At 43.4% G+C, this 18,347-nt stretch overlaps 3 protein-coding genes across 4 annotated transcripts; 1 reads left to right on the top strand and 2 right to left on the bottom strand.

Moving 5' to 3' along the window:
* Positions 1-172: 172 nt before the first annotated feature.
* LOC101778042 (GDP-mannose 3,5-epimerase 1) lies at positions 173-3,501 on the bottom strand. Its single transcript, XM_004972774.4, has 7 exons — positions 3,346-3,501; positions 1,939-2,355; positions 1,529-1,622; positions 1,298-1,427; positions 1,073-1,205; positions 764-971; positions 173-643 (listed from the first exon to the last, which is right to left on the bottom strand). Exons 2-7 carry the CDS (start codon positions 2,352-2,354, stop codon positions 482-484), a joined length of 1,143 nt encoding a protein of 380 aa, XP_004972831.1. The 5' UTR covers position 2,355; positions 3,346-3,501; the 3' UTR covers positions 173-481.
* Positions 3,502-6,462: 2,961 nt separating this feature from the next.
* LOC101782340 lies at positions 6,463-9,858 on the bottom strand. The gene is made up of 3 exons (XM_004974371.1): positions 9,691-9,858; positions 8,822-9,410; positions 6,463-6,470 (listed from the first exon to the last, which is right to left on the bottom strand). The coding sequence occupies exons 1-3, from the start codon at positions 9,856-9,858 to the stop codon at positions 6,463-6,465; spliced, it is 765 nt and encodes a 254-aa protein (XP_004974428.1).
* A 239-nt stretch (positions 9,859-10,097) lies between these two features.
* On the top strand, positions 10,098-18,234 carry LOC101777343 (probable RNA polymerase II transcription factor B subunit 1-1). Of its 2 annotated transcripts, XM_004972772.4 has the most exons (20): positions 10,098-10,237; positions 10,767-10,845; positions 11,134-11,201; positions 11,284-11,347; positions 11,704-11,839; positions 12,473-12,548; positions 12,653-12,745; positions 12,893-12,937; positions 13,509-13,565; positions 13,778-13,933; positions 14,009-14,074; positions 14,535-14,658; positions 15,118-15,174; positions 15,253-15,377; positions 15,463-15,654; positions 16,516-16,629; positions 16,724-16,801; positions 17,366-17,413; positions 17,631-17,699; positions 17,822-18,234. In XM_004972772.4, exons 1-20 carry the CDS (start codon positions 10,163-10,165, stop codon positions 17,900-17,902), a joined length of 1,803 nt encoding a protein of 600 aa, XP_004972829.1. In that variant the 5' UTR covers positions 10,098-10,162; the 3' UTR covers positions 17,903-18,234. The 2 variants fall into 2 exon arrangements, with proteins under 2 accessions (XP_004972829.1, XP_004972830.1); XM_004972773.4 differs by lacking the exons at positions 16,724-16,801; positions 17,366-17,413; positions 17,631-17,699; positions 17,822-18,234 and having other exon boundaries at positions 16,483-16,619.
* The last annotated feature ends 113 nt before the right edge of the window (positions 18,235-18,347 follow it).

Here is an 18,347-nt window from a genome sequence, read left to right as displayed (position 1 = left end):
AGCAGCGTCGCTCGTCGTGAAAAACGATAGCCGGACCAGCCAGCTAGTGTTACAGCGACCTGTGCAACTCGAGTACAGTGCAGTCCCATCCCGTCGTGTGACTCGTGTCGTACGTTATCGGCCTGCAATACAATTTGTGGCAATAATTCTGAGGAGACTTATCACATTTCAATGGAAAAGAACAGGATTTTTATTGTACAACATGCACAGTAAAGTGTAAAGCACAGGGGATTGAATTTTGTTGTCCATCATTGTCCAGAGGATGAAAGGAGTACAACGGTGAAAGACTGAAAGTGAACACATACATGCAATTAACAAGATGGCACCAAAATTTATAATGGGGCGCTGAATGCTAGAACAAGATCGTCTCCAATCTCAGAAGGGGCAAAACGGTATGGTTGCTGCCAAAACTCTATCTTCCAACAATTCCGTGTGTATGCAGTGCTGAACCAAGCAAAGCCATCAGTCACAGTCCATGGCCTCAGAGGCCCTCCTTGCCGTCGGCGGCGCGGAGGGAGCCCAGCTGCACGGGCGCCTGCGTCGACACCACCTTGGAGGACCCGTACGCCGCGATGTCAACACCCTGCGTCTTCTCCTTCTCGATCTGCTCCTTGATCCAGAAGTAGGTGAACCTCAGCCCATCCTGCATACAAATTTACAGCTCCATCAGAAATCGTCTCTTTCAAGTTCTAGGCATATGTGTGTATTACTGCAATCTGTGCAGAGATATCTACAATATCTAGCAAGATAGTGACAGGCATGCCTTGAGCTTCATTGTCGGGGCCCAGCCTAGCTTCTCCTTGATAAGGGTGTTGTCAGAGTTGCGCCCACGGACCCCCTCGGGACCAGGGATGTGGTGGATGGGCAGCTTCCTATCCTCAAAGCTCAGGACAATCTCGGCCATCTCGTTCATGCTCACCATCTCATCGCTCCCGATGTTCACCGGCTCACGGAAGTCTGACTTGGTCAGCCTGGACATAATCGGTATGGATCATGTTCGTTCCCCATTTCTTCTAGACAGGCTAGTATTGTTTGGTTTGGAATTCGGATGATATGAAAAGAAGCTGCATACCTCAGGACACCCTCAACGCACTCGTCAATGAAGGTGAAGGACCGTGTCTGGAGGCCATCGCCCCACATCTCAAACCTCTCGGTAGATGTCTGAGCCTTTCTGCAGAAGGCAGCCGGTGCCTTCTCACGGCCACCTGTTGGAAGGATAATGTAACAAACAAACTGAATTATCGCCTCATTAATCGAGCTAATGTATGGCTCAATCACCAGAGAATGGTAGATTTACCTTTCCATGTTCCGAAGGGGCCATAGATGTTGTGGAAACGGCCAACACGGCACTCGATGCCAAAGTCCTTGGTGTAGTGCTTGCAGAGCTCCTCAGTTGCAAGCTTCTCCAAGCCATAGGCATCTTGAGGCTGAAAGGTAACAGATCCAAGGAAATTAAAATTTCAGTGTTCAGCCATGTCTCATCCGATTGACAGTAAAGAAAATGCCACTTTATTTCAGATAAACACACCTCAGCAGGCCAGGCATCAGATTCCTTCAGGCTCACATTTGTCTCAAGCTGCTTGAATTCTGGGTAAATGCACGCACTCGAGGCATAGAAGAACCTGCAAGACCCCAAAAGATACAAAATATTAGTCAGTGAGTTGAACAATATCATGCAAAGTTCAGGAATCGCACTTGAAAGTAAGACAGCAGAAAACAGAAATAGTTCTAATTGACCCAAATTGCCCTGTTTCTTTTCCTTTTTAGTTCGGTGAATCTCATTATCAACTTGACTGCATACAGGTCTGAACTGGGATACTAGTGGAAAATCCGCCGGCTCAAACTGTAACCAGAACTTCCCAAAGACTAACATGCATAGGAAATTCTGTTTATATATAGCAGCACTCTCCATCCACATAAGAAAATGGAGTGGCATACCTCTTCACACCATTGATGCGTGCAGCCTCAAGCATGTTGAAACTGATCATGGTGTTGTTGTACATGATGACAGAGTGGTTTGACTGGATGAACCCCATGCCACCCATATCAGCAGCAAGATTGAATACATGGTCGACGCCTTGGGTAACCTTCAGACAGTTGTCCATGACCCTGAGGTCAACAAGGTGGAACTCATGGCAGAACATATCCTCAGTCATGTGCTCATTCTTCTTCCAGTCAGAGGCGATGATGTAATGGCCCTCGCTTTTCAGACGGCGAGCAATGTGGGATCCAATGAAACCACCAGCCCCAGTAATGGAAATCCTCAACTTCTCACTGGGCCAGTAGGGCTCCCTCTCCAGCTCAGCATAGGTGTACTCACCATAAGTGCTGACGGTCTTCTCGCTGCTCCCCATTCTGTCATTTAACGGCATTTGAAGCAACTATCAGTACATAGAACAGTTGATTGCATAAGAACTATTTGGTTTATCTATTAATATGGATGGGAAAAAAACACGTAATTTGGAACGCAACAAAATTGCATTGATCCAATTGACAAAATAAGTATGATTGAAGAGAATAGTTGGTGGAACAGAAACGGAACAAGCCACTGTAACGTACACATCAATTGCTAAAGTCCAGCTCATCAACCATCAATGTATCTTCAACGTGTCACATCTATATACCATAAAAAACAAGATAACACCAAATTGTAAACTAATCATGGGTTGAGGGAACCTTTGCAGCAAGTAGTGCATGCAAGTGGCAAATAGATATTGTCCGACATAGCATAATGGAATCTGGATGTGCCTAGAGTTTAAGCTTAGCTTAATTGCAGATCTGGTTGACTTAAAAGCATAAGCATGGGCAGATGAATGAGAAAGATCGAGTAAACAGAGCACAAAGCTCATTGGTAAACCCAGACATTATATGAGGTTACGAGTATGTGCAAAAAAACACATCTCAGAGGGTTTAAAAAAAAAACACATCTCAGAGGGCAAAATTCAGAGAATCAGAGCCTTTTTAGTTTCAACCTTGCTAGTAGCAGAGTAGCAATTCCATCCATTACATGATCGGAAAAGAACAAGGAGACAGAGCACGAAGCTCATGAATATATCGTAAGAGGCCATGAACATGTACAGACACATACAAGGATGAAATTCCAAGGCTTTTTACCTCTACTGTTGCCTATAGCAGAGCAGGGGCGCACATAATTTTTGGCAAAAAAAATCGATTTTAGTAGTCATAAACTCATAATACAGCGTACGATTGTAACTAATCAGATCCGAATATAGGTAGCCAAATAACATTTCTGGAAAAAAAAACACAAATAGCCAAATAGCTTGTGTTAGGGATTGGGTGTTCGGTTTCGGCACGGCAGGAAGGGAAGAGAAGCGGTGGGCGTACCTGGTGGGCGGGTGCTCGTCGCCGGCGAAGTTCCTGACGAGGACCTGGGCACCTGGTTCAGGGCGGCGGCTGAGGTCGCCCAGTCGTCGCCGCGAGAGCGCGCGCACGCGGGGGGATGAACGGGAGAAGAAAAGAGAAGGCAGGCCCCTCTCTTGAAGGCTGTTTATTTATAGCGAGGACACAGGAAGGGCCAAAGCTTGGGGTCTCTGCACTTTTTGGGAGGAAAAAGCGATGAGATACCAAGATTGACAAGATTTTTGTCCCTTTTTTGGGAAAAAACTTGGACCACTCCTGCCACCCTTTTCTCAGTGTCTGCCTGTGATTTCAGGAATGATCCGTTTTATATTTCTCTAATTTCTTCATCCATTTTGTCAATCTGTAGAGAGTAGAAATAACATACTCCGTCCACCCTGTGAAGAATGTTCATTTAGACTCTAAAATTTATCCTATAAAAAATATCATTTTACCTCCTAATAAACCTCATTTAATTAAAACAACACTCACCTTAATAAAAAAACATATGGACAAGCGCGTAGAGCCAACCAAATGACCAATTGATATTATTTCTCTGGTTCCAATGCACATGCATTTATTTAGGATCTTGAAAACTAAACAGAAAAACACGATTTTCAATCACAATTAGCATTAGTTATTAGGGGCAACATAGACCTTTCTCGTCACTACTTGTGTGTCTGAAATTTCCTAAACGGATACTTATTTTGGGATGCTGGGAGTACGTCGTGTTATTCTGAAGGGGAAAAAAGGACTGTTTATAGAATTTTGTCCATAAATTTTAGCTGTAAGATGTGGCGAGACCAGTCTCGACCGTCGTAAGCCCAAAATAACAGGTGAAAAACCGCATGATTCCGCATCATAGTCCCTCTACTTTAAAGTATGCAAGATATGTTCAATTTATTCTAAGACAAACTTGTTCTGAGTTTGACAGAAGAATCGTACCAACGTTTCCAATACCAAACGAACCATGCTATAGAAAAATATACTGAACGATGGATTTAACAAAAACACAAAATTGCAATTGTAGTAGTTTTAAAGTTTCTTACTTATAACTTGAAAGAACTTACTAACCTAGGAATAGGATAAAGCAAAAACATGTTAGATTCAAACGAAGGGATTAGAACTTAACACAGGCGGGCGGGCGGAAGAGGACGACGCTTCAAGATCACGAGCGAGAGCGGAGGGGGGAAAAAGAGATACCGCAGACTCGCAGGGTGACATGAGGTGCGCACGTTTCGAAAAAAAAAAACATGAGGTGCGCTGCGGTTGGCACTTGGCAGGCTACAGCCAGCGTGGTGGGCCGCACGTCGGCGATCCGGTCAGAAGGTTGGCCTCACCCACCAGCAGCGAGCGGAGTGTCGGACAAGTGGGCCGCGCGGGCTATGTTAGTTTACTCCTGCGGCCACGCGACGAGCTCAGGCAGGCTCGGATCCCGAGGTCAGGGCCTCTCGCCGACGACGCCACGGCTGCCAAGGAGGCCAGGCCACCGAGGCTGCTTCGTTTTAAATTCGTGTTTTAGTAATAATTTGGACATCTGATTCATGCCCACGGCAACCATTAATTTGGAACCGGACGGACCGCGATATAATAAACAAATAATGTAGGAGCATGCACATGCATGCACGTCGTTCGTCATGGGATCGAGTGAGCATACCTCGGCGTCTAGCATCTAGCAATACAATAATGCGCTAGTCCTTGTCAAAGAAAAAAAAAGCGGTATTTCGTGATCGATTATGTTGGAGGAACTAAGCGCAAAAGAAATTAACAAAGCTTTCTCAAGTATTCCCTCCGTTGCAAATTGCAGGTCGTTTTGACTTTTTTAGATTCATAGATATTTTGGTACGTAGCAACAATTACGCACCTGGAAAAGTCAAAACGATCTGCAATTTGTAACGGAGGGAGTAGTAAACATGCGTGCATGCGACTTGCACCCATTGATTGATTGGAAAGAAATAAAGAGGACGGACGGAAGGACGGGCGAGACGACTAATACGAATCCTCGATCGTCGTCGTGCCTGCGTGACATACCCGGCACAGGGAGGAGAAGGGAGACGTGCTCGAGTGAAGATGGGCCGGCCTAAACCAAACCATGGGCCCACGGCCTAGCCCATCGCGCCGAAAATCTCACCCTAGCTTTCTGCTCCTTCTAGGCTTTCTGCCATCATCGCGGCGATCGATCCTTCCTTTCCTGCCATCATCCAATGGTGTGCACTTGCATATAGTTGTATCTTTGTTATGTTTCCTATACAATTCTGCATGCGTAGTATGGTCACATGAAATTCCCCCCTTTCTTCTAGCCACGGGAACGTGAATTTGTGGTGTGGTGTCGTGTGTTTTGTGTTTTGATGAAATTGAAGAAGCACAACTTTTAAGCAGAATTTTCATGGTGTAAACATGGGTCTCGTAGACAAATAAAGCGTTTCAGCCTTTTCACGTTTTATTACTTTGCCTGCCGTTATTTTTTGTTTTCATGAGCTTTTGCTGCAAATTAAACGGTGTAACACATCAGAAAGCTGGGACGGATGCCACGTAGAAATGGTCGGTGTATGTTTCGCACCTTTAATTAAAGGGTTACTAATAAAATGAAGCAACAAAGCTTTCTTTTCTCACATGATCTTGTGCGCGGCCTCAAAGACGATCACGCAAGAGAAAAAAAGTGAACTCTGTCCTTTGTCAAAGGAAACACGCAGATGAATGAGAAAATTGAAACATAATAAATTGTATTCAGTTGCCGGGCATCGCCACCGTTATTAGTGCACTACTGGCTTGTCGTGGGACTGTCTGATCAAATGTATTTGGGTTACTCCGCAACCGCTTCAAATTAGCTAAACTCATGGCATTTAGTTTTGCTGGTCTAGAAGAATATCGTTATAGATGTTGGAATATAATAGTTTTCTTATGAAAATTATATATAAGCAATGGTGCACAAAATCAAGCTAAAACAAAAATGTGTCTTAAGTGACCCTATGCTTACAATCCTCTTCCTGTGGAGCTCCCTTTCTCCTCTCTCCCTCTCTCTAACTCTTTCCCTGACCCGATCTATTCAACGATGGTGATCAGCGAGGGGACTAGATCCGCTAAGACATTTCAAAATTGACAACATCACTCCTCTGCCAACAATGCATTACAAAGAGTCAATCACGCTGAGAGACACATTTCGCTTTGTATCTTAACCACCGATCACCTTCGCTTTGTATCTTAACCACCGATCACCTCGTATGCTCCACATGTTCTCTTACCTCTTGTCACGCCAGCTCTCCTATTAGGGATGGAGCTAATAGGGGACTAGTGGTTGGGAGGGGCCATATGCCCCCTCCCCTCTGAAAGTGCATTTGGCCCCCTAAGTGAATTTTGGTGTTGATGACATGTATAATTAAGGAACTAATAATTTTATCGAGAGATTGACAAGTTTAGATCTTAAGAGATGCAAAAGTGTAAGGAAGGGCCACAAATTATTTGAAGAACGGTGTCGGAGCATTAAAATAAGATATTTTTATGATTTCTATTTTTTTGAATTTGAATATAGGAACACCGTACTATTAAGGTGCACACAGATGGCTAGCTTGAAATTGTCAAAGTGCTTAATTGAGATGCTAACCACCCATGAAAGACACCACCCACCCCACTTGCACATGCTGTTTTCTCATTTTTTTTCTGTGAGGGTCAGAAGTTCCGATGCAGGATCGTAAGTTCCAACACATGTCGGAAGTTTTGGGTAACTTCCGACAGGGGGTGCTCAGCGGATTTATTTGAATAGAGTCAGAAGTTCTAATAGTCACTTGACAGCACTGTAACGGCTAGTTTTTGAGAGTCGGGTATTTATACCCCTTCACCCCCTCCTTCAGTTGCTGCTGACTGCCCACGAACAAAACACCTCCAAGAGTTTCACTACACTTTTCAAATCTCTTCTTGAGCTAATCCTTGAGAGATTTGAGCTAGGATTCAAGGTGTGAGACTCCTTCTTTGAGTGTGAGGATAAGCTTGTTCATCTTAAGAGCACTTGAAGCATCTTCGGTCTTCGATTCACGTTTGTTACTCTTGAAGCTTGCTTCTAGACGGTTAGGTGTCGCCCGTTTGAGTGCCCTCTTTGTGTGGTGCGTCCGGGAACGTTTGTATCACCCCATCCTTTGTGGATTCATAGTAAGTAACTCAATCCTCCTTTGTGGTTGATTGGGAGAGGTAAAGGGTTAGTGAGGACTAGGCTCTTTGTGAGCTTCTCAACAGAGACGTAGCTTCCTTCGTGGGAGTAAACTTTGGTAAACAAATTCTTGGTCTCGTGTGCTTATTGTTTTCTTCATTTCTAGTTGACCTAGAGCTTGTTTCGTGCTGATCTATTATCTCGTGAAGTTCCTTCCAGAAAGTTCACTTGCAGCAGTCTCTGGACATCTTTGTTGAGTTTTCGATTCAAATAGATTCTGCATAAACCTGTTTAAATTTGAATTTTGTAGAGTACTTTTTACTCTATCGGAAGTTCCAACCTTGTGGGAAGTTCCGGCACAGTGTCGGAAGTTCCAACGTATTTAATTCCGCTGCGAAGAATTTTCAGACGTTCAGATAGAGCTTATTCACCCCCTCTAGGCATCACACGATCCTTTCACCCTCTCACGCTCTATGTGTATTGTATTTGCTATGATAAATTGATTTAGAGGTTATTATTTCTCTGTGCATTATAAAATATTATTAGTTGATCCCCTCTTTGTATGATTTTTTGCTTCGTCCCTATCTCATTCATATTGGTAAGCGTCTATTTCATTTATCAAAATCCACATCGTCGCGATCCACCCATGGTTACCATTGTTTTTCTTGTGGTAGGAGGAGCATGTAGGTGTTAAGTGCTGCGTGTGTGTGCGTGTGTGTGGTGATATGGTGTCCTCGCTGGAATGTTGTGTAGCACGAGAGCCTAAGGCTGGAACTAGGAAAGTATTACACATCCGCACTTCATTACGATAACTTAGAAGAAACATGTAAATATTAAATCCTACGTAACATTCATTTCGATGACTTAGGAAAAGCATAAATAAAAAAACTCAGGTGAGACATCTTGCAACATCATCGAATACTTGTGGGTGTGGTTTGTAAATCAATGAAACTATTTTGCTTTCGCATTGTTGCAGATGATATTTGCAATTTCGCCTAAATAATCATTCATTTTACGTGGTTCCGTTCGTTATACATGTTCAAATTTTTACAAATTTGTTTGCATTGATCGACAAATAAAGAAAGAACCGATCGATGATCGTGTGAGGTCCTCTTGCATTTCAAATTAGGCCTTCCGATCCCAAACAGCATATGCATCCAACTAACGATCAGATCTCCTCACTCTCAGGCTTCATCACTAGCCAGTGATCATCTAACGCCTAGCACCTACTACGCCTCTACACCTGCTGCTCTGCACCCTTCCCTTGCCGTCCTGCTGCCCTCTCGTCACCAACGCACTCGTCGTCGTCGCCGCCGCCGCCGCCTCCCTCCTCCTCCTCCTTCCAGTCCTTGCACACGTCGAGGAAGTAGAGCGCGCAGACCATGGCGACGCAGGCGACGAGCATGGGGATGGGCCCGAAGAGCCAGAGGAAGACGGGGCACGAGAAGTAGAACGCCCGCGCGCCCAGCGACCAGAAGTAGCTCCCGCGGTTGAGCACGTCGGTCACGTACACGACGGCGGCGGCGCGCCCCGGCCGGAGGCGGCGCCGGCCGCGGCCGTCGTCCCACGCGCCCAGCGGCACGTTCACGAGCAAGCTCGCGTGGCTGTAGTACCGGATCGACTGCACGTTGAGGAGGAACGCGAGGAGGAAGCAGACGAGGATCGCGAAGAACTTGGCCGACAGCGCCGGCACCCCCGTCGCGCCCAACACCAGCGGCGCGCCCGGGAGGAGGCCGCCGTCGTTGGAGGAGTCGGTGGCGGTGGTGGATGAGCTCCCGCCGCCGCCACCGCTGGACATGAGGACGGCGATCAGGGAGCTGAGGGTGATGGCCGTCGAGGCGAGTAGTGTTGACGCCATGATGTTGTTGCGGATCGTCTGCACCGCCAGCACCGCGTGCTTCCCGGACGGCTCCTGCAAAGAAAATCAAATTAATTACTATCATCGATAAACCCTGACGATTTCCGCTCCAATTCATCAGTTCTTGGATTGCATGCATGTTGCATTTTGTTTGTTTGGTTTGGTTAATCAACAATCAAACAGAAGGAAAGGCAAATTAATGCATGCACATCGATGGGATCATGTGGGCGCCTGGACTCATATGCATATGATCCGAAGTTTAAGAGCGCGCGATTAATGTACTTATTAGATTATTAAACAGTAATTGAATGGAAGGAGAAGAAATGGATCCCACCTCCATGACGTGACGGACCCAGATGCGGCGGTTGATGGCGTTGACACCGATGACGGTGGTCGCCGGTCGCCGGCGGACGCGGAGCAGCAGCCACGCGTGGTACACCGCCATCACCGCCAGACCCAGCGGCACCAGCACGTAGTCCAGCTCCTCCTTCTTCAACCCCATATCCCTCCCGATCAATGCCGCAGTTCGTGACGCCACACGATCACACGAGGAACAAAGGAAGACGACGATGCAAAGAGAGAGACAACGGCTGGAGGAAGAGACGGGCCTGGCCTACTCCTCCTCGGATCAAATGGGCCTTTCTGGACCGAATCACGGGCCTACGGCCCAGCCCACCGCGCCGAAATCACACTAGCCTGCTTCTACTTCTAGGAGGCTTGCTAACCCCTTTTCTCCGCACCACTCCGACGCCGGCGAGCGAGACCGAGGGGCGAGGCGAGCCACCGCGGCGGCGGCGGTGGCGGCGATGGGGTCGCTGACGATCGGAGCCAAGTACAAGACCACTCTCAAGGACCCCGGCACCCCGGGGATCCTCCGCATGGTGCGTGCCACCCTATCCTCCCCACCCCTCCCCTTCTCCCCCCTCCGCGCGGCCCTCCCTCCCTCTCCTCTCCTCCTGGCGTGCGCGCACGGTTCGTCTGGGGGCACTAGCAGCCTCTGGGATGCGCCGCTGTTGCGGGCGAGGGTTTCGGTTGGCCTCCGGGAGGGCGCGGCAAATTGAATCGAGGGCTGGGTGGAGACTTGCCGCTGATTGGATCGGTGGAGCTGGAGGTGCCCGCGGGTTTGTGCTGATCAGCGCTAGGAAATCCGAGGCACCGAATAGGGGCAGCTTTGTGGGTTACGCTCCGCACCCGAGAGATTCGGATGCGGAGGGATGAACCAAGCTAATTTGTGGTTCGAGCTATACCATTGGTTAGGTTGGCGCAAATTCAAGTATGATGTATGAATGGTGGTCTTTTGATCTTGCCGTTTATTTTTAGTACCTTTTGCATTGCGCCTGCTCCGTTTCCTTTCTCAGCAACACCTTGTTGGGTCCAAATGTGATCGGTTCCGTGTCCTTCTGATTGCAGAACGATGATAAGTTCACTTTCACCCCGAATGATCCTAGGTCGGCAATGAAGCTAAATGTCGAATTCCGAAGTATCAAAGGTATGCACTTCTTTTCGTCCATGGAAGTTCTGTTATTATGCTGGTAATTTGGCATACAAGCTAGTTAAGTATTCCTAGTTAACTGTGGAACTGATCTTCACATACCTAGAACATATCTACTGCTGGATCGTTTTAAATGATTTAACCTGAGATAGGTGATAACTAGAGTTAAGACAACAATTTTAGTCTGATAGAGTTTCATGCATACTGAAACAGTTGGGTTTGTTCTATGTATGTTGAGGATGCGATTCATGGTAATTTTACAGCTTTTCTTCCCCTGTGCTCCAGGTCACAAGTTCAACAAGGTAGATGGTAACAAACCAGCATTGTTGAATCTTTCAAAAGATTCTGACAAGGTTTGAGCAATTTATAGCATTTTTTGCCTTTTCTTTTTATTGTGGTTAAGGTTAGTGTGAGATGCTTACATATTTTTCTCAGGGTGGAGGCTACATGTTTGAGTTTGACAATGTTGGTAACCGCGACCTATGTCGAGACTTTGTAGGTAATGTTCATTTTGTAGTTAGTGAATGCTGCCATAACAGTGAAATACTTTGTTGTTTTCTCAAATAAACTTATTTTCTACACCAGTTACTTGCATTATAATAAACCAACTAGCTACCTCATTCCTTGTAGACCCAGTATTTGGCTAATGCTAGTAATAGTAAGATCACTATAACATAACTGAGAGCCATTTCTTAAGGAATATACCAAATTAAAGATTAAAGATTAAGGAACCATTTATTAAAGATCACTATCACAAGTTCGATATGGCAGACTCACTTGAAAGTTACCACATTAAGTTTCATGCATCTATTGCTGAATAAGACACATTCATAACTTAATACATCTTCCTCACAGCTAGGGTTTTAGGCAAACATCAAGGGATGCCCCCTCGACCAACCATGCCTCCTGAAATCTCAGTTCCATCTGCTGGTATGGAACAGCTGAGTGCTGCTGAAGTGGAGCGACGTGTGAAACTGTTGCGAGAAGATAGGTAATGTGATTACTTGATGTACCCGCACTATTTCTTTTGATATCTGGAATGTGAAGTTGTGATGATAGCTGAATATTACTAGCACAAGTTTTAATCTGGCAGAATTTCTTTAGCTCATATACATTCTTTCAGGTGTTTGGTTGATTAGTGATCTTTAAGATTTTATTTTTATAAAAAATAGATTTATTTTTTCTTATGATCTTGTACATAAAGAAAGTATTAGAGTTTCAGCTTTTAGTCTCTATTGTTGATTTTAAGTAAGCTTTGCTGCAAACAGTTAACAATGTCACATCAGAAGGCTGATACCGGTAGTATGGTGCCATATTGGAAATGGTTGGTGTATATGCATTGCATCTTTTAAAGGATTTAAATGAAGGACAGAGTTTTTCTTCTACCTGTACTATTTCATATAATTCTGATGGTATTTGTCTTGTTTTTTATCGTACAATTGATTTTAATTACTTCGACCACTGTTATCGATTGTTTCTCTTCTGGAGCATGCTACATATATGGAATTTTAAAAGTCCAGTTTTAGAGAAAATAGGGCATAAAAATCTGCAAACTATCATACCCAACAAAAGGCAAAATGTTCTTCTATTACTCAGTTTTGTTGAGTATTGGTTTCCTTTACAGTGAATTGCAGAAATTACATAAGAAGTTTGTTCTTGGAAATATTCTGCAAGAATCTGAATTTTGGGCAACAAGAAAGGTAAAACTCTCTTATCCTGTATATTGTTACCTCAACATTAATTTTTTGGCGGTACAACTTTATGTTTCTTTAGTTGAACCATTATTTCGTTATGATCTTTGCAGAATTTACTTGATGATGTAGCAAATAAAGCATCAAAACAAAAGCCTGGTTTCAAGACTGCGATGTCTGATGTTAGGCCGTCAGCTGATGGTCGGGTATGTCACAAAAATCCTATTGTTGTAGCCATATACCATAATTTTAGACCTGGATATTGTATATTGTGTTATGGTATTTGCAATGCTCTATTCTAAGACATTGAATTTTCTGATGGCTGTTGTTTATTTATACGTTGTGCATTACAGACAAACAAGGTTACTTTCAATCTCACACCTGAGATGATACATCAGGTATGACCTTTCTGCTCTGTTGCCTCGTTATCATGAACCAATACCTATATTCTGCTTGGTAGCATCATTTTCTGTTTCCTCGACTGTTATCATTGCAAACTTGCTACACCTACACTATGCTGGACAATAAAAACTTCACTGGGTTACGGAATTTCTGAAAAGTTTTGTTATTAAAAGGCTTTCAACGGTTTGCAATCTATACCTCCTCTGCTTCCTTAATAGCTTTCATGTATGATGCCATGATCCTTCATTAAGTTATTTTTGCTTCTTGAAATATAATTTCCATTGGGCACATGTCAACTAGACGTGATCAAAGGGAGTAGTCTGAAAATTGTGCTTGCACCCTTGCCAGCCAGGTGCTTGATCCGAAATTGTGAGTCCATAGCTCTGAACCCAACCTGCACTGGGCTCTATTTGCCCAAGAATACACTATTGTACCTGAGGCATGTGTGGAAGCAGCTGCTGAATTACATGATTGTGTATCTGGATTTTGGAATGAATTGATAATGCAAAAGTCTTAAAGATACACTTCTTCTAAGTTGTTAACGCCATCTATCCTTTTATGTTACAGATTTTTGCTGAAAAGCCTGCTGTTCGTCGGGCATTTTTAGATTTCGTTCCGAAAAAGGTAAGACCTATTTATATTATCAATATAATAGCATGTACTGTAGGAAATTCAGGCATAAAAATGTTCCTAGTGTCATTACTGTTGCTGTGTGAGTTGATGCTGATTTTTCAGAGTGAGCTTTCTCCTCAATATGGATGTGGTGATTGGAGTGTGCTTTATTCTGCTTTAGTCTATAATCATCTTCTCATTTTTATTATATTTTCTGTGGATAGATGACAGACCTAGAATTTTGGAGAAAGTACTGTAGAGCTGAGTATCTACTTAGGACAAAAAACACTGCAGCAGCAGCAGCTGAGGCTGCTGAAGATGAGGAATTAGCCGTCTTCCTGAAGAATGACGATATATTGGTGAAGGAGGCAAAGTTAAAGGTGTGGTTTTATCAACTATTGCAGTTGTACTTCAGATTTTATCAACTTTTGAAGTGATTCAATTATTGGTTGCAGATAAAACAAGTCGATCCAACGTTAGACATGGAGGCAGATGCTGGAGATGATTATATCCATCTTCCGGTGTGTTTCTTTCTCCCATTATTTTCTTTATCGGTGCTGCTAGCGCCCGGACGTATGATGGAAAATTTTCGATTGGACGCTCCGACGAAACATTGAAAATTAACTAGTGCAACATCAGCGGTCACGATTTGCAACATGAAAAATGATGTTTAAAAATGACTACGTCGTTCGACTCTAGGATAGAAAATTCCCACCGCAACATGAACACTATGTTTCATGCAACATCCACTGTGAAACATGCAGAAACAATAGTTGCAACATCGATGCTTAACTATTGCAACATATGTCGGAGCGTCCGATTTTTTTAAAATTCCAGATGTCTGTACTGTAGCATTACCGTTTCTTTGTATCTATAAGACAAATGCAGTTTCTAAACTTTCTCATATTGAGCAAATTTGCTTGCTCTTTCCTATCCTATGTTGAAACTACTGCTCAATCAATTATGTGTTTGGATACACAGGACCATGGGATTCTCCGTGATGGCAGCAAAGAGACAGTTGACAATGACAGTGAGTTTGCCAGGAGAACACTGTCTCAGGAGCTGAATCGCCATGCCGCTGTTGTTCTTGAAGGGATAGCTTCAGGTAGCTTTAGACCCAATAAAAAAAACTTCCTTATGTAACTTTGTCTTCTTAAATACAATTGATTGCTCAAGCTCGTTATGATGTTAGCAGACATCAGTGGTTGGCTTTGAGATGGTACCATTCTCATGATTTCCCAGACACATCGATAATACTTCTGCAACTGAGTAATATGATTTCAGTTATTTTGTTTGCCACCCATTTGAATCATTTTTTCTGACTGTAACTCTTTCATGATTGTACAAATCAACTAGCCTGAACCATTTGTTTGCTTTGCAAACTGTGTTTTTGTAGTAGTTGCTCTGTGACTTTCTGTTGTGTCTATTCTTTCCCTTTCTTGTTAGAGCAGATTCCTATGTTATGTTGCAATTCTATTTCTTCATTTTCTTACTGCCAAGTGCCGATTGTTTATGCTATCTTTCAATCCATAAGCGATTCTACTGTGTTTTGTTTGTGTTGTAGATGTGGAGCTGACTGATGCAAAGAGTGTAGCGGAAGCCCTTGCAAGGTCCAAGAAGGGTTAGAAATAGCATTGGAATTCAATCGAATCTTTTTTCACATGTAATACCTTGTGTGCTGATGAATTATTAACTGCAGAACCACCTTCCACTTCTGCTGTTGATGATACTAGTCATGAGAGACTGTTGAAGGTGGCCAGAATGACAGAGATAGAGGATCTGCAAGCTCCACGAAGCCTTCCCTATGCACCACTTTGTATAAAGGTAAAGCTTGTATTCATGGCTTAGTAGTATATGGATGCCAAAATAGGAAATAATGTATTAATTTGTCTTTCATTTTTCTTGTTAGGATCCGAGAGAGTATTTTGATTCCCAACAAGCAAATGCTCTGAGATCTTTAGGTGCGAGCAATGATGGAAGAAAATCCCGTAATTGCAGCTTGAGCATTGAAGAAGCGTTCCATCATTTAACGGATCAAATATCTTCGATTAAAGTTAATAAGTCGAACTGTACAGTTATTCAGTCAGATATGGCTGTTAAGGTAAAAGTTTTATGAACAGTTTGATTATTCTTTTACTTTTTCTTAGTTTACTTTCAGCGTATTGAACTCTTTGTAATAGCTGATTCAGTGCTAAATAAATTGTTAGAGGTAGTGGTCAAACCAAGAGGAATTCAGAGACATAGCTCAGGATAATGGTACTTTGAATACTGCAAGGCAACTTAAATCCTTCTGTCAGTTCCCCATCAGTTATGAGTTTCAGAGTTCCACCACCATGCAGAACTTGTGGCACTTGCAAATATGGTTGCCACTCTGAATCTACTAGTCAACTGGGAACAGACAAAAGCCAGTGGTAATAAGGTGTTTACCGTTGGTGTGATCAACAGAGTTAGTTAACTGTAGGATACGTGCAAGGCATTAGGAAGCATCTAAGGGTTTGTTTGGCGGAGGTCCAGCTCGATTTTTTTTTTTTGAGTTGGTCATTCCTAGCTCCAGAAGTTCTTGTTGGCAAATTGAGGTCATTTTGAATTGCACATCACCAGATGTTTAAACCACTTTATTTTATTCTACAAACCCTAATCCTGCATGGATCTAGGAGCTGGAGCTCTGCCAATCCTAAATATATCATATAAAGTCCGTACAGTCACCTCATGGGAATAGATCTATCGTTTAGTGAATCAGTTCATCTTAACTTATTGCTATCACACTTCTTAATATGTAAAGTCCATACTTCATATTTCTTACAACAGTTGTCTGTTCTAAGCTTATAAACACTTGATGACTTGAATTGTACATATGCATGATTTGCATGATGTTGTGTTGCTGCTACTGTGGCTTCTCTATTCTTAAGCTATTAAATTGCATGAGCAGGAAATCCTAACTACCTAAATGGTATGGGCCTAGGTTCTTAATGAATTGAATGAAGGGATTTCACGTTCAAGGAGACTTAACCTCAAGAATCCTCAAGAGGGTCTCCTTGGTCGGGTGCCTCAACATACGAGGGACGAGCTTATGGATGTGAGATGCTGTACCTATTCACGTCTGGATTCATTTTGTATGTATGGATACGTATGTGTTGATGGAATTTCTGTAAACTATCTGTTTTTCTCAGCATTGGACGGCTATCCAGGAATTGCTGCGCCATTTCTGGTCATCATATCCAATAACAAGCACAGTCCTTTATAATAAGGTATATCTACCCCATCATCGTCAGTGTAATCCGCATGGTATTCCGGTGGAAATTAGTACCAACTGCTAAGTTTTACCTATAATTATTTTGCGGCTATATTTTCATCTTCCAAGGATGTGAAGAAATCTTGATTTCACATTATAAGGGCAAAACTTAGCTGGTTTATGGGACTAGATGAAGTGTCATCCATCATGTTTTTGCTGTTTGTCTTAAATAGTTCAGTTTATTTTGCATGCTGCATTGATTTGGTAAGAATGCCATCACTGAAAAATAGCACACTGTAACATTGTGCTGTACAGTATATTATCCATAGGGGAGCTGTGGATTAGGTATTCCCTGGTTTGAAGGTTTTGTGCCTACTGTAGTTAATGTTACCAGTTTTGGTAGGCTAACTGAGTAAGACTGTTATCTATGTTACACTGTCTTAAACACTTGAAACATCCAGAAAAGAAGCTGTATCCTGCATTCCTGCTTGTACTCTTTTGTGGCAAAGCAAAGCTTCACTGCAGATATGCACTTCTTTGTAGTGCCATTTGCTTAGTTGTTCATTTACTTGTTTTGAAGGTTCAAAGAGTCAAGGACGCAATGACACAGATATATCAAAAGTTGCAGGTAAATCTTTCTCAGCACATCGATTCTCTGTCTCCCTCCCTCTTCCCTGCTTAGATTTGTAATAAAACCCCTTATGCATGCCACTTTAAGGGAGTCTATATTTGAATTACCTTTGATCTCATTTCCTATGTATTCTCGTGGACATGTCATTGAAAGAGTTTGGTGATAAATAGTTAATTGAGAATAACACACCACTCGTGCAACTTGTCCCTTGCAGGCAATAAAGGAATCAGCACAGCCTGATGTAAGGCATGAAATATCTCGGCTAGTAAAGCCCATGACTCAGGTCCTTCAAACATTCCTCTCACTTTGAATCTCAGTTTTAAGGGTGCCATATTCCTGTGGAGTGTTCTCCCATCAAGACATCAAGATGGCGGCAAAGCCAACTGACCATGTGTTGTTTTCCAGGCCTTGGACGCTGCCTTCAGCCATGATCTGGAGCAGCAGCAGAAATCGGCCAAGGCCGGGAACAAATCCAACGGGTTTTGAGCCTACTAGTAGATGGCTTGACCAACACATGAGGCGAGAGGAGGGGGCCCGTGCCCTGACATAAAAAGAGCTGCTGTACAGTTCCCGTCTATGATCCTGCGATTCTGGAGGCTCCGACGATTTTGTTCCGTTTTCTCTTTGACTGCCGGAGGCGTCCATGATTTTGCACAACAAGAATCTTGATGTATCTCTCATTTGTTGTTTATAGCTGAGTGAATAGTGACTTGTAACGGATGTTGCTGCTGCCAATTTTTTGCGAGGACGCGTTGTACGTGGCGTTCTTGGATACTCGAGATATAACCGGGCACTACCATTTTGATTCCTCCCGTTCCTATTTTTTGTCCCTTGCCGCTGGGTAGTCTCCCATCAGAGGCGTCATGCCTGTTTTTCTGTTTTGGATGTAGGTATTGAGCCTCAAAATTCGGAATTGGTATTGATAGCTCTG

This window comes from Setaria italica, chromosome VI, assembly GCF_000263155.2.
Source record: "Setaria italica strain Yugu1 chromosome VI, Setaria_italica_v2.0, whole genome shotgun sequence".
Classification (NCBI taxonomy): domain Eukaryota; kingdom Viridiplantae; phylum Streptophyta; class Magnoliopsida; order Poales; family Poaceae; genus Setaria; species Setaria italica.
The sequence above is the reverse complement of the archived record's forward strand: the minus strand, read 5'-3'. Positions and strand labels throughout refer to the sequence as shown.

What these genes read in the sequence shown, in the direction of transcription:
- LOC101778042 (XM_004972774.4), bottom strand. Translation starts at nt 2,354, where the DNA reads ATGGGGAGCAGCGAGAAGACCGTCAGCACTTATGGTGAGTACACCTAT. An exon ending in CGCATCAATGGTGTGAAGAG is followed by an intron (nt 1,623 to 1,938) that starts GTATGCCACTCC and finishes GGGGTCTTGCAG; the next exon opens with GTTCTTCTATGCCTCGAGTG. An exon ending in CCCCGACAATGAAGCTCAAG is followed by an intron (nt 644 to 763) that starts GCATGCCTGTCA and finishes ATTTGTATGCAG; the next exon opens with GATGGGCTGAGGTTCACCTA.
- LOC101782340 (XM_004974371.1), bottom strand. Translation starts at nt 9,858, where the DNA reads ATGGGGTTGAAGAAGGAGGAGCTGGACTACGTGCTGGTGCCGCTGGGT. An exon ending in GGGTCCGTCACGTCATGGAG is followed by an intron (nt 9,411 to 9,690) that starts GTGGGATCCATT and finishes TTTTCTTTGCAG; the next exon opens with GAGCCGTCCGGGAAGCACGC.
- LOC101777343 (XM_004972772.4), top strand. Translation starts at nt 10,163, where the DNA reads ATGGGGTCGCTGACGATCGGAGCCAAGTACAAGACCACTCTCAAGGAC. An exon ending in CCTTGCAAGGTCCAAGAAGG is followed by an intron (nt 15,175 to 15,252) that starts GTTAGAAATAGC and finishes TATTAACTGCAG; the next exon opens with AACCACCTTCCACTTCTGCT. An exon ending in TAGTAAAGCCCATGACTCAG is followed by an intron (nt 17,700 to 17,821) that starts GTCCTTCAAACA and finishes GTTGTTTTCCAG; the next exon opens with GCCTTGGACGCTGCCTTCAG.